This window comes from Mus caroli, unplaced genomic scaffold (assembly GCF_978045245.1).
Source record: "Mus caroli unplaced genomic scaffold, Mus_caroli_1 scaffold_5, whole genome shotgun sequence".
In the NCBI taxonomy this organism is placed as follows: Eukaryota; Metazoa; Chordata; class Mammalia; order Rodentia; family Muridae; genus Mus; species Mus caroli.
The window spans coordinates 61729398-61754091 of NW_028227260.1; the positions used below are offsets into that span (position 1 = coordinate 61729398).

General features: G+C 36.6%; 1 protein-coding gene across 1 annotated transcript; it reads right to left on the reverse strand.

Moving 5' to 3' along the window:
- Window positions 1-15028: 15028 nt before the first annotated feature.
- On the reverse strand, window positions 15029-22754 carry LOC110287196 (lysophosphatidic acid receptor 4). Its single transcript, XM_085837626.1, has 2 exons — window positions 22673-22754; window positions 15029-16664 (listed from the first exon to the last, which is right to left on the reverse strand). The coding sequence occupies exon 2, from the start codon at window positions 16580-16582 to the stop codon at window positions 15470-15472; it is 1113 nt and encodes a 370-aa protein (XP_085693752.1). The 5' UTR covers window positions 16583-16664; window positions 22673-22754; the 3' UTR covers window positions 15029-15469.
- Between the last annotated feature and the right edge of the window lie 1940 nt (window positions 22755-24694).

Genomic DNA, 24694 nt, shown 5'->3' on the forward strand with positions numbered 1-24694 from the left:
AATATCTAATAAGTTAACCCTTTTCCCCATAAAGAAACCTGAACCTTTAAAAGAGAAGGGTCCTGTTTAGATCCATTTACCTATGAACTGCAAACTTCAAATCAATTTTTCTTATCTAATTTTCTATATTTACTTGCATAACTGCTTGGTATGTTTCCAACTCATCACTGATCAATATAATAATCTGATTGGGTAGAGATTATTTATTTTTCCCTTTTAAACTAAATAATTATTTATAGGTATGGAGTATAACTGTGCCATAGAAAGTCTGTGAAAGTCTAATCAGAAGACAATTTGTAAGCGTCAGTTCTCTCTTTCCAACATATAGCATCTGGAGATCGAATTCAGGCTATTGGGTTTGGTAGCAAGCATCCTAAACAGTCAGCCATCTTGGAAGTCTGATATTGCTATGTATTTTTTCACTTTTAATGAATAACTGGTATTCTAGAAATGTCAGGTTATTTAACAAAAAACATTAAGAAGATTATGTTTGGGCTGGAGAGAAGGCTCAGTGGTTAACAGCACTGACTGTTCTTCCAGAGGTTCTGAGTCCAATTCGCAGCTATCGATGGGGGCTCACAACCATCTGTAATGGGATCTGAAGCCCTCTTCTGGTGTGTCTGAAGACAGCTACAGTGTACTTACATATAAATTACATAAAAATAAATCTGAAGAAGAAGAAGAAGAAGAAGAAGAAGAAGAAGAAGAAGAAGAAGAAGAAGAAGAAGAAGATAATGTTTGAACCTGCATCTGAGTCCAACGTAAATTCTCTTCCTACTGTTTTGTTGTCCCTACATGCTAGTGAATTACAGAGTGTAACTGTCCAGTGAACTGTAGTTTTTAAATTCCCCTGGTTGTTTCCAGAGGGAATATGATCGTCTTTATCTCCATCCAGAAGAAACACCCTTAGAGTTTAATGCTTCTTTTCACCAGATCAATAAAACCCCTTCTCATAAACCATAGCCTGGGCCTTGGAAAGCCTTCTCATAGAGTGAATTTCTCACCACAAAGGCATTCCTCATGAAGGGATCTGTTAAATCCAAGAACAATGCCTAAAATTTGTCCTTTAAGAAAATATATGCACTATTGGCAATCTAGGATACAAAGTCCACAAGCTGGCAGCAATACTTCCAGGAAACTTTTGATAACTATGCTATTTGCAGAAACAAGGCAAGGGAACTTGAGAGACATTGAGACTCTTCATGTTTCTATTCCTTTCATGGTTCAGTTCTCTTGTCTAGTTCCTCGGCTCAGGTGCAACTAGGCATTTTCTGAACACTCAAGAAGTGACACATTTCCACAGTTAGTCCTACACAGATACTTACTGCACATGAAGCACAGATTTGCAGCTATTTTCATTTGCTTTTCCCTGAGGCAACCAATAGATAAATAGGAAGCAAGCATGAAGTATTTACACAAGGGGAGGAATTCAGAAGCAGACTCTGCAGAGAGTGAAAGCAGCAGTTACTTTCCACAGGCCTTAACCACTTATGAAGCCTCCGTGAATGGTTCAGAAAATGATCTCCAGAGAAAAGTAGAAGAAATAGATTATTGTATAACTTGTAGCCATTAATCTATCCCTTCTCCAAAACTTCTGCTTCACTACACCAGTGGACAAGAGCACCACTGAGTGATATTCTCACCTACACTTGGCTTTACTTGCTAAAGTAGCATCCTAACCTAAAGCTGCAGGAGCCCAGGAGTATCCCTTCTTCAGGATATATCAGAGTCAGCTCCAAGGTCAGAGTTGGGGCAAGCTTATATTCCACAGCTCTTGTAACCTTATAAATAGATACACAGGATGGTATCAATGGTGGCCTTGTTCCTGGGCAATGTAGAGACCTGTGTCTCTCCTAGGACAAAAAAAATAGTATCCAATAAATAAAATAATTAATAAATTTTTAAAAAAGAATAGAGTCCATCATGGAGAAGGCAGCCTGAGACCCCATTACAGTAGAAGCAGAAGAGGAAAGTGTAAGTTCAAAATATAGCCAAAGGCTACATACATGTACACATACACAGACTCAGGAAATATATACATACATATGTACATATATGCATAGATAAAGAAAAATAAAATAAAATAATTTTTAAAACATATTGACAATCGGCACTCACTCAAAGAAGTATGTATATATATGCATAGATAATGAAAAATAAAATAATTTTAAAAACATATTGACAATCAGCACTCAAAGAAGTACAATAAAAGTTACTTAATAGACCATAGGCTGGAAAATTGATTCAGAAATTATAGTCAATGACCCCTGAGTTCCTTGAAGTACATATCTTACAACATGGAACTTCGGTCTCATCTTTTCACAAAATAACCATTTATTGAGCACCCATTATTTACTTGATGAATTACGTCACAAAAAAAATCCATGTTCAATAGGAGAGGCAGAAAGACTTCTCATAATACAGTTATAGACATATAACTAAGAGTACAGAACAGCCAAGTAGTTCTACCTGAGCATAATGAAAAATACCTAATATCTGAACTTGGCTTTAAATGATAGTTATATATGACAAGTCTGACTAGATTCAAGGCCCTCTCCAACACAGAGAAACCATGTCTTACACTCTTAGGTGAGCAAGAACCAGAGACTAGATAGGCCATGGGCTTAAAGGATAACCAAATACTACTGTTCAGCCAAAAGAACATAGCAATAAACTGACTCCTAACTCAGGGACCATTGACTATAGTTTCTGAATCAATTTTCCAGCCTATGGTCTATTAAGTGACTTTTATTGTACTTCTTTGAGTGAACAACATTCTGATTTACTCATAGGTCAGTGCCTCACTCAGCCATCACCAGAGAAGCTTCCTCTTATAGTAGATGCCAAGTAACACAGAGACCCACAAGTGGACCATGTGCAGAGAGTAAGAGACCTTGGAATACTCACTTCTAAATGGGATGTCTCCATCAAAACCCTCCCCTTAGGGCCCAGGGAACTATGTGGAAAAGAAAATAGAGAAATCTGTAAGAGCCAGAGGGAATAAATGACACAAAGAAAAGAGTATCTTCCAGACAAATAAAGATGGACGGGCATATGAACTCACAAAGTGTAGCAGTATGCACAGGACCTAATGTGACAGGTTAATGCCAGATAGGGTTGCAGCACTGACACAGCAAAGTGGACACAAGCTCCACTAACAAAGAAGCTGTGTGCAACTAATATCCATCTGAAAAGGAAAAATTAGTTTTCTCCAATGGAGTCTCACTGAATATATAAAACACCTTTACGAGTAGGCCCTATGGCCAAAAGAATATGTCCATTACAACATGAACTTAGTGGTATTTTTATAGATATTTTTTAAGTCTCATATTGCTTTGTTTGGCCTTTTTTTTAATCTTACTGGTTCTTTGCTTGTTTATACTAGGGTTTTATTTTTTTAATTTTTTTATATGTGTTGGGTGTGTGTGTGTAGGGGTGTTTCTTATTCTTTTTCTTTGTTTTTTTTCTTCTTTCTTTGTATTTTTTTAGTTACCACTTTCTTTTTGTTTTCTTTTTTTTTCTAAAGACAGACAAATAAGGCAGAGACAACTTGGATAGCGGGGAAGATGGAGAGGATCTGGGAGAAGAAGGGAAAGCTGAAACTGATCAGGAAAAAGAACATGATTTTCAATTAAAAATGACTTTAAAATTAAATAAATACTTAACAATGAATGTTCACAACTTTGTTAAATAGATACTGCTAAGAATTTGACAGAAAGCAGAAACTGATCAGGAAAAAAAACATGATTTTCAATAAAAAAATGACTTTAAAATTAAATAAATACTTAACAATGAATGTTCACAACTTTGCTAAATAGATACTGCTAAGAATTTGACAGAGCACATCAGTGTGTTTTCTGTTAGTATCATGTAAAACCTGGTGCTGGGTATTTTCTCAGACAAGAGGATTATTTAGTTCACAGTTTGGGAGACAGAAAGTCCTAAGAGCACAGAGGTTCTGATAAGGATCCCCTTTGTTATCACTTGTGGCAGTTAGCATAATGGTGGAAAGCCATGCAAAAGTTAGCAATTACCTGATAATTTTGAAAGCCAGATGAAAGTGGGGTAGAGTGAGGACCAGGCCTGTTCAGTTAATAACAACCCTTACATGATAGGTGACTCAGAAGAGCTAGCTTAATATTTCTAGTCTCTCTCTCTCTCTCTCTCTCTCTCTCTCTCTTGGCACAACTCTAACTGGCCTCCGACTAGTCTTCATCTTCTAAGAGTCTACCATTTCAACACTGCCACTCTGAAGATCAGACTTCAACCAGATAGACTCTTGGGGCATAAAGTATAGCAAGGGTTACTCTATTCTATTGTTGATTTCCACTTTGACAGTGCATACAACATTTCATATAATATTTTGGCTTTCTAGAAAGGAAAAAAAGTTTCCTACTTCTAATATAGGAAATCAATCCTCACACCTTGTTTTCCTAAAAAAAAAAAAAAGTATTTCTTACAATCATTTATGGCTGATATAGCATTTCTACTTGCAACAAACTCTTTCAAATATTGTTGACAATCCATTAAAAATTACTTCTCAAAGACATATTGTACACATGCTTCTCATACAGATAGTCTACATAATTATAAATTATGATGTGTAAGTCTAGGAATACAATGTATACTAAACACTCACATATGCACAATACGTGGGCAGCAATTTTCATGATGACTGTCAAAAACATGCTTGAACACTACATAATTTGGAGCACAGAAAGCCTTAAATTTGATAGTTAAATTGGGGTTTGAACTTTTTTAGAGTCAACAAAAACAAGTATGTAAACCAATTCTGATGCTTTTGTACTCTATAATTTCATTTTAAGAAGTATTAATTTAATTTCTTTATAATTTACCATCTGGTAATTCAGTGAAGATGGCTATTTTTTTTATTAGCTTTAATTGCTGAGCCTTGTTCTTCAACTCAGTCAAAGAGTTTTGTAGTCATGCTTTTTAACCACTCACTGTAGCTCAACCCCAGCTTGCAGCTTAGCAGACACATGCCATTTGTCACAGAGGGCTGGGAATGGCAGAGTAAGCAGTTCATAGAAATCCATCTCAGTTTGAGAACAGCTAATCCCCAGGCATGCTCGGCTTTAGGGGGAGGTGTGTCAGGCACTCCCCATAACAAAACTTAAACATGAAGCCAGAAATGGCCCAGAACAAACTGAAGCTGTGTAAAATATACCTGCAAGTGTTTTGGCTCAACAAGAACTGGGCGAATTATCAGTGGTGCCAAAAGTCTTCATGACAAATCAGATAACACTACTGATCTCTGAATTTTCATGTTTCTCTTCTTGAAAGTAATCTGGATACAAACTGGAAGAGTGGTCAGAAAACTAGGTCGTTTCCAGTTAGTGCTAAAGAGATAAGCACCTTCAGTCAAGAGACAGCTAGAGAGAAGAGAGGACCCCAAGAACATGCTCATCTGATTAACCAAGAAACAACTTGTGTGTCCTTCAAGCTCTGGCCAGCTCACAATTCACGTTTGTTCGAAAACAGGCAGCTATACATTTTCCATATAAATTCCAATGAGGCACTGTTCATTTGCATCCCCTCCCTCACTACAAGCCATGCCAGTTCCTCTGAGGTTAGCTGACCAGCAGCTGCGAAGAGACCTTTTCGCCATGAATGCATAATTGGTCATTGATGAATGAACAGGCACTCACTCAGTCTACCTGACCTAGGGGAAAAAAAATCCCTGACCATCATTCCAGATGTCCATGTTGGTCAACACAATCTCCATATAATTTATAAGGTATTAAATATCAAAAATAATGGATCTTTTCAGTTAGCATCTTGGCAGATGATGATAGCAGTGCATTTTATTTGAGAAGCCAGCACAGACTTCTCACAGTAAAACTGCAAACAGAAAACTGTGAGCATTGGCCCCAGATTCTCCTAGAAAAAGGCTGCCATTATACTCCATTACAGTTGAGGCTATGTATGTGCCTCCTGGATGGCATCCAATTACATGGCACTTTCCCCTCCCTTCTTGCTTGCTTTTACTTTTTTCCCCTTCCTTTTTAGTAAAAACATGTTCTCTGAATGGCTAGACAGTGGTTTATAGTAAAGAAATAGCTTGCAAATCGACTAGAGGAATGTGTGCTAAAAGGAACGAGAGCTTTTCAGAATTACCAGTAACAAGATCCTTCTTTGTAGTCAACTTTATGTGCTATGTGACATGCCATATGGACTGAAGGTTCCAGTCTAATATATAACTCCAAGTGTCAGCAAGTGCCAGGGAGGACAAATTAAATGCAGGGAAACTTCGAAAGGAAAGGTGGAGTTATTTGCTTGGGATCTGAATACAGCTTAAGAGTTTTAAATACACTTAAAACCTGTCCTTCTTTGAGCTCTTCCTTTAACTTCTAATTTGAGAACTGCTGAATTCTGCAGAAAAATGCCAAGAAAGATAGATTAGTGAATACAATTTATCTAGGAGCTACAGTTGCCAACTGGAGTGTAAAGCAGATACTATTCTCTTCAACATTCATGTTCTTAGGCATAAAGGAGTTGGAAATGATGTTGCAGTCAGAAGAAGAAGAAAAAAAGAAGAGTCAAGGAATAAATTGAAAGGCAGTAGAGTGTGCATCAAGGCTTCTAACATCACAGAGACCTGACTTCTAGAATTTCTGATTTTATTCCTCTCAAAAGTATGACTTAAACACTGCTTGTATTGGATAATGTACAAAAAACAAAAAACTTGGTTTCCATCATGGAGCTGACAGTTAATTAGGGAAGTTGCTTAAGCAACCAATGAAAAAGAATCAGAGATGAAAGAAAAGGTATCATGGAGCACTAAGAAGAAAATGAAAATAGTGTTACATTTTACTCAGGGTGTCTACCAAGCAAGCATATCTGAAAAGGTGGCATTTGAACCTGAATGATGAGAGGTAGCCACAAGTAGACCTGGTAGGAAAGTATTCCATACAAAGGGAACAGAAAATACAACAGGACTAAACCAAGAATGAACTTCATTCTAATGATCAGCAAGACAATTAGTGTATGTGGGCTTTGAGGTGAAGGCAGTAGCGTAGTAACATACACAGTGGACCAAGGGGAAAATTCTAGATCATTGGGTTCTTCTTTTAATTATGGAGTATACTTCATACCAGTACTAGTTTACAAGTTGTCAGAGTTTCAGCACATTTCTTAACTCCCAGTGTCTTCTGTTCCTCTACTTATAGAGAGAATAAAAGTACCAACTTCACATAACTCTCCACAGTTGGTGGCTTCTGGCAGAGGTGAGGGTGCAGAAAGACTCTGTTGTCTTTAAGGGGCTGGACACTGGAAGTGTGGCCATGCCTACTAAGTGAATATATAGGCAACATAAACTGGACTTAGTGTATTCTCTCTCTCTCTCTCTCTCTCTCTCTCTCTCTCTCTCTCTCTCTCTCTCTCTCTCTCTCTCTCTCTCTCTCATAACAGTGGGAGAAATGGATCTGAGAGTACTGGGAAGTGAGTGTGATCAGAATACATTATGTAAAATGCCCAAATAGTCAATAAACATGTTATGCTGGTGGGGGAAGTACCCACTTAGTCATTCTTTAGTAACGTTTAAAGCAAAGAAGGTATTTTAAGACAGAACCTAATGTATGTGTGCATTCAATAAATCTTAGCTGTTGTTATTTTCTGTTAGAAAGAAAGAAGACTCTACGCATGCCTTGCTGAGGCTTAGAATCCAAAGGCTCCTAAGTATGAACTAACCAGTACCCCTAGAGCTCCCTGGGACTAAACCACCAAAGAAAACACATAGTGGGACTCGTGTCTCTAGCTGCATATGTAGCAGAGGATGGCCTAGTTGGTCATTAATGGGAGGAGAGTCCCTTGGTCCTGTGAAGGTTCTATGCCCCAGTATAGGGGAATGCCAGGGCCAAGAAGCAGGAGTGGGTAGGTTGGGGTGCAGGGAAAGGGGGAGGGGATAGGGGATTTTGGAGGCGAAACTAGGAAAGGGGAAAACATTTGAAATGTAAGTAAAAAAGAAAATATTTAATAATTTTTTTTTAAAAAAGGGCTCCTAAGGTCCTGCTCTTATTGAAGTCCTGTTCTTGCAGTTTATTAACTGTACTACATGGCAAGATACTTAGGCTTCCTAAACCTTAATTTTTCATAAATAGCAACAATATGATGAATACATTCAGAATTCTATATATGCTACTTTCAGACATATATGAACACTTTTAAATGTATGTATTAATATTGTTGTTATTATTCAAACTCTTTCTGGTCTCTCTGTAAGTCAGAGTAAGCATCCAACTTGTGAAATGTTTTCAAAAGAGGATGGAGAGACTTTTATTCCTCTTATTCATGGCTACATTTCTACCATTAAAAACTTATTTCTGTTTAACATGGTGGCACACACCTATAACCCTAACATTTGGAAGGCTGAAGAAAAAGGACTGTAAGTTTGAATATATAGTAAGACCCTGACATTAAAAAAACAAAACAAAACAAAACAAAACAACCTGTTCCTGAAGTAGCAACCTCAGTCGGCATAGGTCTGGGTAAGTCTTCTGCATAGATGTTCTGGTTGTGTTGCTTGGTATTCTTGTGGGATTCCCTACAATGGGAATGGGGGATGTCTCTGACTATTTTGCCTGTGCTTGAGACCCCTTTTCTCCTATAGGGTTGCCTCATCCAGTCTTGATATGAAGGTTTGTGCCAAGTTTTACTGTAACTTGTTATGTCATGTTCAGTTGATATCCCTGGGAGGCCTGTGCTTTTCCCAATGGAAATGCAGAAGTGGATGCCAGGGAGAAGGGTTTGGGGGGAGAGGGATACTGGAAGGAATGGAGGGAGGTGAAGTTGTAATCAAGAGGCATTGTATGAGAGAAGAATAAAACCATTCCTTAAAATTTGTAGCTATGAATGGATGCAAAGTACATGCTTAACTGACACACAAACCTATGCTCAAATCAGACTCTGTCTAACTAGCCCCGTGTTTAGTTTAAGATCCTTCAGTGTTTTGAGTCTCAATTTTGCCACCTACAGAAAGTGGCCTCCTTCATAGAATGGAGATGAAGTAATGAATTGCTTAATATAATATCTAACATGCAGTGAACACTACCATCCATGTACCCCAAACTAATAAGCAGCATTAGTTCTGACTCCATAGCAATGTGCTCAGTGTTTCAGGAACTTCAGAGGTGATGTAGGGATCCTTTTTCTAATAGATGGATTCAGACACAAAGTGAGAGAAATATCTGCCTAAATGAATAGACTTATCAACCAACCAGTACCTCCAGAGCTCCCAGGGACTAAACCACCAACCAAAGAGTACATATGGAGGGACCCATGGCTCCAGCAGCATATGTAGCAGAGGATGGCCTTGTCTGGCATCAATGGGAGGGGAGGCCCTTTGTCCTATGAAGGTTTGATGTGCCAGCATAGGGGAATGCTAGGGTAGTGAGATGGGAGTGGGTGGGTGTGGGAATACCGTTATAGAAGCAGGGGGGCCAGGAGGGGATAGAGGGGCTCCAGACGGGAAACCTGGAAAGGGGATAACATTTGAAATGTAAATAAATAAATAAAATATCCAAAAGAAAAAGAAAAAAAGAATAAAATTTTAGGCTTTTAGCTCAAGTCTCTTTATTACAGCACTGAGTTAGTTAACTAGCATTCAATACTTCTCTAATACCACACTTTGCTGAAAGGGAATGGGACATAAGCACTCAACATATACAGACTCAGTACAGATTTTGAACAACAGCTGTTCAGAGTTTTATAAGCAACTTGAAAACAAAAATTAGCTCTTGTGAATGATACAATAATGAAGCATCTCTGTTGTAATGCTGATTTGCATTCTTTAGTTATCTATCCAGGAATGGTAGAACTGGATCACGTGGTAGCTCTAGCATTCTCTGCCAAAAATGATCATAGAGACTATAGTCACAAAGCTCTGCTCCTGTTTTTGATGGTACTTAGTCAGAAATATAAAAATTATTTTCAGGCTGGTAAGATGGCTCAGTGGTTAAGAGCATTGAGCCATCTTAAGGTCGTGAGTTCAAATCCCAGCAACCACATGGTGGCTCACAACCTTCTGTAATGAGATCTGATGCCCCCTTCTTTTTTTTTTTTGGAATGTATCAAAGCCCCCATATTTTGAGAAAGGCCCAAGGCTTAAATGCACAAGCAAAAGGGGAAGTACAGATACTTATCAGTGGGAGGGGTAGGGCAATACAAGCAAAAGGAGAAGTACTTATGGGAGGGGGGACAATAGAAATTCTTTCTTTTGGCAGCTACATGGGGAAGCAGGAACTTGGTGGTATCAGGGTGTGGTCAGGACATCGGTGATGGCTTAGGGCTGGAACATCGGTAGGGCTGGAACATTCTCAATCGGTGTGGCGGTGGCCCGCTTTTGACCCCCTTTTCTTCTCGGGGGGAGAGGCCCAATTCAGAGATCAAGAGTTGTCTTAATAGCTCCCAACATCTCCCCCGTTTTAATATTTTTATAAAGGCATATTGTATAATAAATTTGTAGCCACGTTTTTAACGATTGCCTAAACGTCTGTTTGCTCACCGGGTGATTCTCTTAAAACCACGAAGGACACAAGGACAAGTCATCTATGAGGCTTGAATTAATGGTCCCAGTGGGTTGGATATAACCTGGGCCAGCCAAGGGATTTAGGAACGAAGCAAGCTCCGTGGGTAGAGGTAGAGGTCTGATCCCCAGTGTGCAATGTTAGGGGCTATGTACGGGATTGACTCTTAGGCCCACAGACTTCTACCCAGTGCCGTTTTTCCTGGGGGAAGGACCCTAGGGCACTCAACCTTCATGCAATCAGACATGCCTCTCAGAGACTAACAGCTTCCAGACTAATCTCTGTGCAGTACTTAATCTTACAACTCTCACGGGCGACGGCTTCAAGTTCCAACTTTTCGATGTGTCTAGCCTGGGATGACTGTTTAGTTTCCAGTGTGGCGAGAATGTATATTACCATGTGGGAAGCACAGACTACGGCAATCTATAAATGATTTGTGGCATGAGACTGATGGCCGAATTTAGGGGGAGGGGAATGATCTTACTTAAGCATTTTATGGAAATTGAGTCTCTCTCCCAGAGAAGAGGGTGATGAAGGGGTATCCACCTCTGCCTCTCCTCCAGTAAGCTGCTTGTAATCGCCAACGTCCAGCAGATGGTAATGAACTGAAACAAATACACTTGAAAGAGATGAATCAATTTGAGATTTAACAAATCGGGTCAATTTCTGAAATGCCCAAGGACCGAAGGAAATCAATAGTAGGAGTCCCAATAGGGGCCCGAAAAGGGAGGGCAGCAAGGTCGAAAGCCAGGGGGAGGTTGAAAAACCAGTTTGGGTAGTCTACCTTTCTCCTAGGCCATTGTAAATATGTGTGTATGGGTGTAACTTAGCTATCTATAGCTCTAAGTATCTACTCTGGTTCCTCTTTAGGTCTTAAACTTTCTACTTCCTAGATGATGGTAAATTCCTGTGTAAGACAGTGGCCTAGCTTTTATTTAAAGTGATAGTGTAATGCCAGAGGCAATTCTGAATGTCACTGAATAGGCAACACTCTCCCTGAATTCCACGCCCATGGTCAGCTCAAGGACTTTCTAGGACAGTGGAACACCAGTCAAGGCTTGGTTATGTCTGAAATTTCCACCTTTCTAGCCTTAATATATGTTATATCCTGTCTTCTTACTAAGACTACTACTTCTAAGACATCTTTTGCCTCTAAATTTTTATCTATATAATATGTTGGTCTGACAAAGCTATGCAAATATTTCTATGCTTATCATTAACAAAATGCTGATGCCCCCTTCTTGTGTGTCTGAAGACTGCTACAGTGCACTTACATATAACAATAAATAAATCTTTAAAAAAAAATTTTATATGCCCCAGTACAGGGTAATGCCAGGTCCAAGAATTGGGAATGGGTGGGTAGGGGAGCAGGGCGGGGAGAGGGTATAGGGAACTTTCGGGATAGCATTTGAAGTGTATATAGAGAAAATATCTAATAAAATAAAATAAAATAGATTTTTTCCTCTAAACCTCTAAACTTTTGAGCATTTTTTATCATGCCTGAGGAGCACTGACTTGCACCCTCTTTGCATGAATGTACTGCCTCTCATGATGCTCACTGAAAGAAAAGGACTTAGAAAGCCATTATAGTTGGACACGCATGCGCCTATGAATATGACTGGAATATGGTTCCATCATAGCGATCTACTTTATTGCATTCCCCTTCAATTATTCTAGTAACGATGGCTGTTAGGACAACACAGTCATTTAAATTTCCTAATTATGTACAATTCACCCTTGTATTAATAAATATTTCTTTTGCTTAGTTAAAAAAAAAAAAGATGGAAAGAAAGGTGCATTGTTGAGGCCCTACCATGAAACAAGGGAAGCTGAGGTTCAACAGATGACTTTTACTATTTACTGTGGCAGTCCTTTCTTCCCAGCACAACCTCATTGGCCCAGTTTTTAGTCCTCTGAATTAGTGGCATGCCCTTTCTAAGATGCAAAGCTGACAGAAAGAAGAAAAACAATAGGAGACAAAGGAAGGGGCAGTCATTCACAACTCTGCCGCTGTATTAACACCACTTCATATATCACTTGCTTACCAGGCAGCAGTAGTTAATTCTGTAGGTGAAATTATTGGAGGGTAAAAAAGCCATAGGGAAAATAAGTGGATTGCATGAAATGTAGCCAATCATGTTTAAGGTGTAGGGGGTTAGAAGCAGAGAAAGAAAGTAGAAGAAAATAGATGTGAAGCAAATAGCTTCTGGTACCATGTTTTTTAAAGACTTGGCCTAGGAGTTAATTAAAAATTGTACATTTTAAGCTTTTTCTCAAAGGATGGGAAGAAGATAAAGGATAGATATCTTTAGGTGCCCTAAGAATGAAGACTTGAATAAATACATAACTGACCAAAGTATAATACCTTAATAATCCAAATATGTTTTATTATATTTAATAAAAATTTAAATGGAAGTTGTAATTACAGCTGAAGGATTACCTGTGTTTATAAATGTAAAATACATTCAACTTTACAATTAGGTATACATTACAAATTGTTGGTTACATTATTCACATCACCATTTTTATTACTAGCAAGTTATATTAAATATAAAACATGAAAATTAACCCAAGATATGGTAATATGAAAGAGTAAGCATCATTAAACATGGAAATTATGCAAAACACAAATAATTTTTAAATGTATTTCATGTGAATTCAGTTAACATCCAATTCAATGATTTGATACCATAATACTAAAATTTCATAATTTTAACAGCTAAGAGTACAGAATTCACATATAGTTCAATATAAAAAAAGAAAAAAAATGCTGAAGGAAACAAGCAAGTTTTTATACTTGGATTTCTAGTCTGAACTTACAGTAATAACCTAACAACTGAACTTCATCTAACTTAACCTACTTTTGTCTAACTGAGCCTACAGCCTTATGTATTCCAACAATTACCTTTCTTTGCAAGACAATATAACGCATAGTTATTTTTAGGCATTTAAATCATGAATTCATTTTTACTATTGTTCTATTGTTTTAGCAATGTTTTTTTTTAGCTAGTTCCTAACCCAAGCCCAAATTCAGCAGCCTTTAACACTGCATTATGTGCACTAATTTTTAATTTAACTTTTATTATTATTTTTAAGCCTACATATCACTAGAAAGAAACACAGATTATGGAATTTCAAGAATTTGCTCATTGTTTTGGATTTCTTTTTTTTACCATTTTATCCTTGTTTTGTGGTTTTTAATTTAACCACTCTCTGGCACAAGTTCAGCAATATACAAGATGTGTTATTCCTGGACTTTTACTTGAAAATTCTGGGCATTTTTTAATTGCCACATTTTGTACATATTATTTAAACTGACTGATGCATATTTAAGGTACATCTACTATTTACATCAGAAAAACAACATTTTGAAGATTCTTGTTTGTGTTGTTCAAGTGAGTTACAAAAAGGATTCTTTTATAAATTTTATTTTTTGTTATATATTTTTATTAGATTTTTTTTTCATTTAAAATGATGTTTTTATTCATTTCCTCTCAAACTTGGTGACAGTTGAGCAGTTGCCTAGCTGCATTTTGATACAAGGCATCATCTCTAAATTGTAGCACTTTGAGTTTTATAAATTATGTATTTTTCTATAATTCAATCCTGTCCAGACACAATTTTATCAGATTTCTAATAGAATTATGCTAAAATGCTTATTAAAATGGCATAGTATTTTTAATTTTATAGAACTTTAAAAATAATAAAACAAAAAAGCATGTGTTAGGAACTATTTTTTTTTCTTATTTGTTTTTTTCTTTTCTTTTCTAGTTTTGTGGGGTATTTTTGTTAATTTTTCTTTTCTTTCTTTTTTTTTTTTATGTACACATCTTTTTCAATATGCTCCCGACCTGAGCACAAATTCAGCAGCGCCTTGGCTACAATGTGCTCCAAAATGTACAGAAGAGAGTATGGATTTCAAAGTTACAGCTATCTAACTACCACCTTAAAAACTACTAATATAAGCTCTAAGATATCTTGCTGCTACTATTCTATTCACTTACTTTTTCAATTTACTCCTGACCTGGGCACAAATACTGTAGCTCTCTGGCTGTAATGTGTCCCCAACATTTAACATGAAGAATAAATATTTTCTACAAGCCAATCCCCACCCCCATCAAGGATAAATGAAAATCTTAAGAAATAATATAGTGTTGCTTAAAGTTTTTTTTTAATTGACATTGTTAATTTTATGAGTTTTCCATTTTATACCTGCCAGGCACATAAGTAGCACCTTTCAGGATTAACAATTTCATATGAAAATTCTAGAAATATTTTAAAAAGAAAGTTTTAAAAGCTGACACTAATTGTGGTTATTATAAATGTGTAAATGTTGTCTAAATTCCAAATTTCCCACCCATATTCATTCAAACACTTCATTTAGGTTTTTAAAATCTAGGTAAAATTTGCCAATCCTTTAAAATTCAACACATTTCTCTTTCTCAGCATGTCTTATTAAGATTAGGTAAAAATAGTTCTTTTTTTTTTTTAAATAAATTCAATGATAATTCAAAAAAGGAAAAAATACTAGCATATATCAGTAGTAACACAGATATTTTTAAATAATCCCTGAATTTGTTCTATATTTATAGGCCCAACCCAATTACCAAAATTACTGGAATGCCTTTTTTTAAGTTTTAAAATAACCCTCACGTCACTAAAAATCAAGACCACTGGTCATTTAGGTAATGAAAAGTCAACTGAACAGAAGAAGCTGTTCTGTTTTGGTTGTGTAATTAGACTTGACCTATAATTACTGAACAAAACAGAATATGTACAATAGTGTTCAAACAAATGTATCTGACTGCATTTGGTACATTAATCTATTCTCAGTATCATTAGCTTCAATTTGTTTCTCTTATTTATAGCATAGGAAAAAAATCATAAGAGACACTGTAGCTGAACCTGAAAGACAATTCTGGTACCTAGAAGGTGGATTCCAGCATTAATTCACCACCATTATTTGTTGTTTGATCACTAACTTCCTCTTGGATAGCTGGAAGGGAAGGTTTGGGGGTCAGAGGTGTCTCAGTCTTAAACAGTGACTCCATCCTTATATGTGTATTGATATAAAAGGACTTCTGAAAGGATTCAAGAGTGAAGTAATAGATAAAAGGATCAAAGCAACAATTCAGAGTTGCAAGGCACAAGGTAATTGGGTACATGATCTTTGCAAACCTTTCCAATAAGCAATTAGTAATGGCTTGGGAGCGTACCAAGGCATATAAAAAGAGAACAGAGTTGTATGGTACAAAGCATACCACAAACACTGCCATATGCACTGTGATCATCTTCAACACTTTTTTCTTATTGGTCCCAATCTGAGACAATGTTGCTGGCTTGCGGAGGGTTCTAAGCACCACAGAAGAACAAGAAACATTCAATATCAGAGGAATGATGAATCCAACAACTTCAATGAATATAGTGATCTTGGACAGGTATGTCTTCCAGACACGTTTGGAGAAGCCTTCAAAGCAAGTGGTGGTCGCATTGTTGACATTAGTGGTGGAGAACAAAGAAGCTGAAATACCACCACTGAGGACTAGGATCCAGACTCCAGCGCACACAATGGCGGAATTCCTCCTGGTCCTGATGGTACGAGATCGGAAGGGATAGACAATGGCTAGGAAACGATCCACACTGATGCAGGTGAGGAAGAGCATGCTCCCGTAGATGTTGGTGAGGAACGCAGTCCCTGAGATCTTACAGAGGGTGTCACCAAAAGGCCAGTGGCGATTAAAGTTGTAAAATATTTTGAAAGGTAGGGTACAAACAAAAAGCAAATCAGAGAGGGCCAGGTTGGTGATGAAAATAGCGGTCTCACTTCTCATTTTCATGCGGAAGCAGAAGACAAACAGGGAGGCACTGTTGGTTATTAGACCCAAGATGAATACAACACTATAGACAGCACCATTCAAATTATACTTGAAGGAATCATCAACAATGCAAGTATTATTGGCAGTTGCATTTCCCAACCTGGGTCTGAGACTTGAATTTAAATCTTGGAATTGGAAGTCAATAAATCTTCTGTCACCCATGGATTTTTTTTTCCCAGAGAGCCTGCTAGGTGCAGGGGTTCACCACTCTTAAGACTGAGGACCAGTAGAGAATGCTTTCTTCCTATAGGAAACAAGATAGAATGAGTCACCAAATCTGCTTTCCTTCTAAGATTTCTATGGAATAAAATATATTCTCACCCAGGCAAGAAAATATATGTGTTCTATTTGACTTGAGAAGTACTGTTTGATCACATACCACATCTAAATGGCACAACAAAGAGTATATTGTGGATATGGCAGAGATCACACAATACAATAAATATATCATTAGAGTAAACATGGATAAATTATATATTCCTCAAAGTACACTTACTAGCTAAGATGCTGCTAATGTGGAATTTGCAGATCCATTTTCATCTTCGAAAATACATTGGAATTGGAAGATGATTTGAATGATACATTCATTTAAACCCAGAAATTACATCTTTGATTCCTAAACCATAACATTTTTCAAGTTACCCAATTTGTATTGTTTGTTCTCCAATATTACTAAAGTACCTTGCCCAATTATTGACTCCTTTGTATAAGACAGCAGGTAGGTCTCTAGTGCATGCTCTAAACAGTTATCAATAAACTATTAAAGCAATTTATTGGTTCACCTTTTAATTCTAAAACAGAAGCTCAGAAGACAAGATCCCTTAGTTAATTAAATCTGACAGCTAAGATTTTTTACTCTTCTACCTTACCACAAAATCGACTCCATTGTTTTTGCTTGTTTGCTTTATTTTGTTCTGTTTTTTAAGAGAGAAAGAATATGAATTTGGATAGTTAGGGGTTGGGAACTGGGGAGGAATTGGGAGAGGAAAAAGAATATAATCAAAATACACTATATGAAAAATATTTCAAGATTAAAAATAAATAAGTTCCTTCACCATGTTATGTCACTTGGCCATTCTGAGGAAGACATTAAAATATCAAACTCATTTCCTTCCAGCACTACATGATTCTCTTTCCAGCTACACCCTAAGCCTGGCATGGATATATACCTCACTTCTTTTCCCATCAGCCACACCCATGCCTTCATCTACTAAAATAGACCTACTCAATATCGACTTTTCTCATCAAACACAAACACAACTGACAACAGAGTGTAGTTGATTGTGCCTATAACCCCAAACACTTGGAAAGGTCTAAACAGTGAAATTCATGTATGTTTGAGGCCATCCTGAGCTACAGAGTGAGTTCTAGGTCAGCTTAGACTACATATTCAATCCCTGTCTCTACATAAAAAAAAAAAAATCCAAATGAGATGTGAAAATTAAGGATCTGAACAGCCTCTTCATTCTTTGTACAAAATCTGATCTGGCCATTTAGATGCTTTCTTTCCAACAGTTTTATATATAGTAGCCATTAACTCAGTTGTCTGTTTAAATATTTAGGTCAACAACATTTGAAAATACATGTAGAAATCTTACCAACTTTCTCCTGGATTAATAGCTACTATTGGCTAGTCTGTCTTTCGAATGTGTCAAATAATACACTGTGGATAAGTAACTGTTGAATGATTCTTTTGAGTAGGAATATGAAATGAAAGTGGCCTTTGTTCCCTGACATACCCAGTAATGGGTTTTCACATGATTATGCTGTAAAATACAAATAACTGTTTTCTGAAGTGATTCTTTTTTCACTTTTCCCTTCAAGACACCAAGGAAACAAGTCAACAAACACCTGTATGTATTCTGGAAAGGAGTAGAATAGAAATCCACTAGAAATACAGAGGACTAAAGTCACCTCTCTGAGTGCCCGACTTGAGAAAAACATACTTAGCTTGAGTCATTCATTGAAGTACCCAGAGGGAGGGATAACTTCCATAACATGGGGAAAAGCAATAGTGTTATCACTGTACTAGTGTTCCAGTTACAATTAAAACTTGCCATACCGAACTGTCCTTCCATAAGTCTTCATGGAGTCACCAAAAATCATGTTCCTTCTTGGCCATTTCATCATATAGACCTAGTTCAACTTTTCCCCAAAGCAACCCTGATATGCAAAAAGCAAAGTAATAATACAGACCAAGTAAAGTCTAACAGGGGTGCTCCAGATAAGGAATACATTAAAAAAGAGGCAGGGAAGTCAGAAAAAATGAAAAAGAATGTGCCAGAGAAAGAGAAACAGAAGTATGGAGTGAAATAGGGGAAGAGAAGGTCAGGAAAACTGAACCTTTTTGAGGCATCTATTTTGTATTAAGAATCTTAGGAGGAGTTCCTCTAATCTCATCCTCACTACTTTATTTTATCCCTTCCATTTTTCCAGACAGTGGGATGGTTTTCAAGTGCTGTATTTAAAACACTGAAGCCAATCAGCTGAAAGAACCTCAAAGCAGGAAGAACCTCAGAAATCTCAGCCCATAGTGCTCATAGCTACAGACACAGTTTTTGTTGTTTCTGATTTAATGTATATCCATGTTCACCAATGCAGTGGTAGGAAAAACATGCAAATGCCACACTTCTCAATCTCTTCAGTCATTTCATTTACTATTTTGACATTGTTATTATCTAGTAGTCCAGAAGACTCATTTACACTGAAAATACTATTTACATTTTAAAAATCCATTGCTGGAAGAAATCAAGAAAACAGTGAAAGAGAATAATTTCCCATTAACCTAGTGATATACTTTTAAGAATGTATGAGACTTTAAAACTCAACATTAAAACCAGACTTTATTCATAATCTCTTGCATCTACTTTATACAATAAGTACTGCTAGCAACTTTATTTTACTTAGCAAAGAATTTCATATTAGAAGGCTTCTCACCTTTTCCCAGAGCCCCCTCCAGCCTTACCCCCTGGTTATATCTATGCCAAGAATGCCACAAGCTCCCTGGCTATATTTTATTTTGTACTTTATTTTGTACTAAATTAGTATTCTGAATCACTGAGTTTTGTATCCTATTTCTACAATCAGTTTTTTTCAGAAATAACAATCATTTCATTTTATTTCTTAATTCACATTGTTCAAAATTTTAATATCACAATAACTGCATTATGTTTGTGTAGTACAATGTGATTTATAAATGAATCAATACATATTTATATTAATGTAATATAAGGTGATTAAATCAAGTTGATTGATACACTCATCACCATACTTCAGTTTTATAGCCCCCAGAACATACCCACTATACCCACAGCAGGCAGTCTGTAAATGCATGACACTTCTACTCTATTGCTTTGGGTAATCAAAACCTGTGGGATAGAGAGGACCACAGACAAGAAAGCAGTACAGTCTCACTCCTAAAGAGAGGGCATGGGAAAAATGCCACTATGGCCCTATTCATAGCTCTCCCTTGCTTGAACACACACCACCTTTGCTGTCTAGCAGGGAGGGTGTGGTGTCGGGTCTTAACACAGCACTGGAAGCAGAAAGATCTATTTCTGACTCAGACACAGTTCACTCTGTAACTTGGCTATACTGTTTTCCCTTTCCTGTATAAACATTACCACTGAGCCTCACAGTGGTAATGCTAGGAAGATTCAACAGGGCTATGAGAAGTTTGATGAGCTTGCCAGTTCTAGCCTTACCACAAAAGAACATTATAGAAGTCCATTCCTTTCATCCATGACTAGAAATTTCTGTCTTTCTTGGTATCTTTAATTTTGTATTAGAAATGTATCCTTCCATCAATTCCTTGTACAGCAAAAAAGTTTCTTCTTGGGTTTGAAACCTTAACTATACTATTTATTCATAAGAGAGCAATCCTGGAAGGGGCCCCCATTGAACAACCTACAATAACTGCAGGTTTTTAAAATAAGAATTGTATTTGCCTCTTGAGCTAACTCTAAAGAATAAAAAATACTCAAGAAACAGGGCCTGTTTTCTTTTTTCCTAAATGTCTAATATACTGTCCACTAAATGTATAGGTCAATACTTGAGTGTTCAAAGAGACAAGGAAAAATAGCCTATATAGTTAATTGTATTTTCTTCTATGAGCATAAGACTACTGTCTTGTAAAGATGTTTATAACCAATTATTCCAACATAATGGACTAAATGAGGGATCGATATTAGATAGACATATTTTGATTCATCAAAATGGTCAAAAGGCAGGTCACCTGGAGGTTGGTCAAGAAGAGGTTCAAAGGGGCAACAAAATGACTTAGCAGAAAAAGGCACCTACCACCAAATTTGACCATCTGAGTTCAATCCCTGGGGCCCCATATGGTGAAAGGAAGGAAAGAGCTAACAGCATTTAGATATGTGCATGTGTGAGCAAACACACACATGTACACACATGCAAATGTTCTCTCTCTCTCTCTCTCTCTCTCTCTCACACACACACACACACACACACACATACATGCATGCACATACAAGCAGAGAGCAAGAGACACATAGGTAGAGACAAAGAAGGAGAGTAAAGTGTAAAAAAAAAACAAGAAATCTGAGAGTAAAGGTCAATATGAAGAAATAGAAGAGAGAATAATGTGGAGGTGAATGTGATCAAAGTGTTATACATATCCATGAAAATGTCATGAAGAAATTCATCATTTTGTGCAATTGATAGACAATAATATTTTATACAATAAGAAATCTGACCATTATTTTTTAACTCTGACTTCCAGAGCCCATTCAGATAATTCATAATAATGTCCATATTTTTCTCATGCCTAACAATAATGGCGGATACCATGTTTGGACCACTAGACAAAGAAAAGACACTTTTTGGCCTTATAAGGATTTTTAAGTACATAGATTATTTCATAACCTACTAAAATTTCATAAGTTCTGTTGAAAACAAAATTATAAATTCTGGCATAAATCCAATACCCTAGAAAGCTTTGACTTACTTTATTCCTAGCCAAACACAGTCCAGAGTCCAGGGAAAAAAGCCCCAAAGGCAGAGTACACTCAAATTGTCTTGCTTTGCTCCATTTTTAATGAAGTTAGATCAAGTCAGAGTGCTTGTGATCCCTAAAGCATTTGCTTTTTCTGCTTTGGGCAAAGTTTATGAAAGCTAATACAAAGTAAACTGAAGCCTAATGTGCCCTTGACTATAGCCCTGTTGTAGTGAATCAAATCTAAAAATACACAAATATCATAAAAATAGAATTGAAGACCATTCTGGTGGAGCAATAGGAACTAGATCCAGACTTCTGTTCCACAAATTCCTGAAGGCAACAGTGTAGGCAAGTCACCTGCAGCATAGGTCACCTGCATCCAAATGATGTTCCTATGCACTAGCTAATGTTGATCCGTATCAGTCATGTTTTGATACAATTAGAATTTCTTTTAAAGTAGCTTATTATATAGAACCTGATTTTCACTGAGATAATTAAGGGTATTCTGTCCCCATGGCCAATGAATCTGAAAACATCAAGAAAGGGCAGAAGCTCTAATGTGATCAGAATGCACCTTCAGTGACTAAATTCATCATCTTTTTATTTTTTACCAAAAGAACTAGTGTTTCCTACTAACCCTTCACCTGATGGCACAGGCCAAGCCTTAGGGAGTATTGTGGTCTAATGTTCAGTATGATGTGACTAAAGATTGCATCAGAGCTACTGAAGCAGAATTTTCCCTAGTACCTAGTTATAGAGTAAGAAAGCTGCAGAGGAATTGCACAATCTAATATGATGAAATTGTCTAGAGTTTTAAGTCTCAATATCTCATCTTAATAGAAGCCCTAGATATTTAAAGAACAATATTGGGTATTCTGGAAAGATCTTATTTCCAAATTCTGCAAGACTTATAATGCCAACAGAACTCAGATTTATCCCTGTATACAAACACACAAAGTATAAATCAGTATGAACACAAATTCATTTGCTATGCTAGGATACTAATACTGATCATGAGAATGAAAGCATGCCTCACATCTATCTATCTTCTATCTGTCTGTCATCTATCTATCTTCTATCTCTTAATGACAAAGAAGGATTAAGTTAAAGAATGTTGAAGAACATTCATCTTCAACAAAATTGCCTGGGTCATAAAATAACCATAACACCTCTACTTCCTCTATTTAATCTGGAACTTTGAATCACATGATCTGTAATGATATAAAAGCAGTAGTTTAAAAAAAAGGAAGAATAAAATGAAAACAAGGTGAAGTCTGAGCAATGGTACTCACATTAGTTAGTTCAAACCAAACTCTGGCACCAGATTTATCTGAGACTTGGATAATCAATGAATTTTCTGGAGGCAGACGATCAGAGTGTTCCTCAATTGAGTGCTGCGGAATAAAATATCACAATACTGTTCCATAAAGAAAACTTCTCAATAAACTGTATGCCAAGATCATAATATAGATGAAATAATTACATAATATAAACCAAAGTGTGTAAGAGCCAACTTATTTCCAGATGATATTAAATATATTTGACTTTGTAATAATACAATTGAAGATAGCAATTAGACTCCAAATCTACCAGTGCTGTACACATACCATATTAATAGTATTGACTGAAGCCTAAAATCTGTATGAGTAACAAAATCACTTAAAGATAACTAGTGAGAAGAGGCTTATATACTCTCATTTCCATGCATTGAAAACTGATAAATGAACAAAGATTTCTTTGATGGCCTAAAGTTATATTGGTATGTTTTGTTGTTGTTGTCTTTTTCCTTTTCCTTTCTTGTCCTCTGGTAACAACTGTTATGATTGGACAAAAGGAAAAAGGAAGGAAGCCTGGGACAACAGGTGAGGACTCCATTGCCTTGTTCCTATCCTGAAACCCCATTAAATTTCTTTCCTTCCAGAACTGTGTGAGAAAGGCTTTCACTACTAGATATTTGTATATCTACTGAGACTCACATGTCTTCATAAAGATGCTTAAACATAACTAACATAGCATTTATGTACATTAAAAATCATTAACTCTGCACAGCATTCTCATATAAAACAAGTTAGACATGGTGCTAGGATTCATACAAGGGGCACCTACATTTGGATCCTTCTTATTGTAGTACTTGTAACCCATAATTATCTGCTAATACAGACTAATACCATTCTTACAGTCCACCCTTTTCTGAACAAAAGTTAGCCTACAATAAAAGCAGGGTGATAAATGGACCAACAACCCTCTTGAAATAATATTTCTTCACATTAAAAAAAACAAAATAAACAAATAAAACAGACAACTTTAAGTCACAGAGATCAACTTATTACTAAAAAGAATTGATTTCCATTGTCTTCCAGACAGGAATATTCCTGAAATTAAATCAATATTGTACTGGTTTGCATTAAAAGAAGACAGGGATTATTAGCATTTCTTTCTTTCATGTTTTTTTTTTCTTGATGTAGACTATACATAAGAGTCTCTTTTTTGGAATACAAGAAAATTAGAAAGTTAAATAACCAAGGTTTGCATAATTAAGATTGATTTAGTATCCTCATCACAAGTAAACTGTGGGACAGTTAGCAAAAGTTATTTTCAAGGCCTCAGTTTCTCTTCACTTTCCATATTGGGCCCTGACTGAAAAAAAGCCTTCAACTGGGGCCACAGTAGTGTCTTCACAGGCTGTTCCTGTCTGTCAGTTATTTTCACCTGCTTCTGCTTGTCATGACAAAAAATAAAATAATTAATTAAAAAATAAAAAAGACCAAAAGCCTGGAGTAAGAGTCATTAAATTTTATTAGACCCAATGCAACAATTTAAGTTAATATGAATGTCAGAAATAAATAGTATTAATTACTGCCCAAAGCTTAAATTTATAGAGCAAGGTGACATTTACATCCTAAATTCCTACATTCCTCATGCCCTCATCTTCCCTGTCCTCTGTATTGCCTATTCAATATCAACTTTAATTGTGGAGGTCTCAGCTCTTTAGTCCCCCCTACCTGAATACCTTGCCCTTAAAGTGTGGGGTCAACAGCCTACCCCAGAATAGAACTCTGCACAATAAAGACTATTTATGCACTGTTCTTATCAGTTGTTTATCCCCAAAAAGCTGAAAATGGATTCTCAGAGCTGAGTGGCCTTTTATGAAGTTCCCAATTTTTAGTACCAATATTGACAATTATAAGGGTTTTTTTTTCTTCCCACTCCAGAGGGCCAAGAACAGATTGTATATGTTGACAGACAGAGAATAAAAGGCAGTGACCAAATCACAGCAAGAGCAACAAACCTCAGGGCATTTTCTCCCACAAAGG

Excerpts from the sequence above, each read along its gene's own strand:
- LOC110287196 (XM_085837626.1), bottom strand. The coding sequence starts at position 16,582 with ATGGGTGACAGAAGATTTATTGACTTCCAATTCCAAGATTTAAATTCA.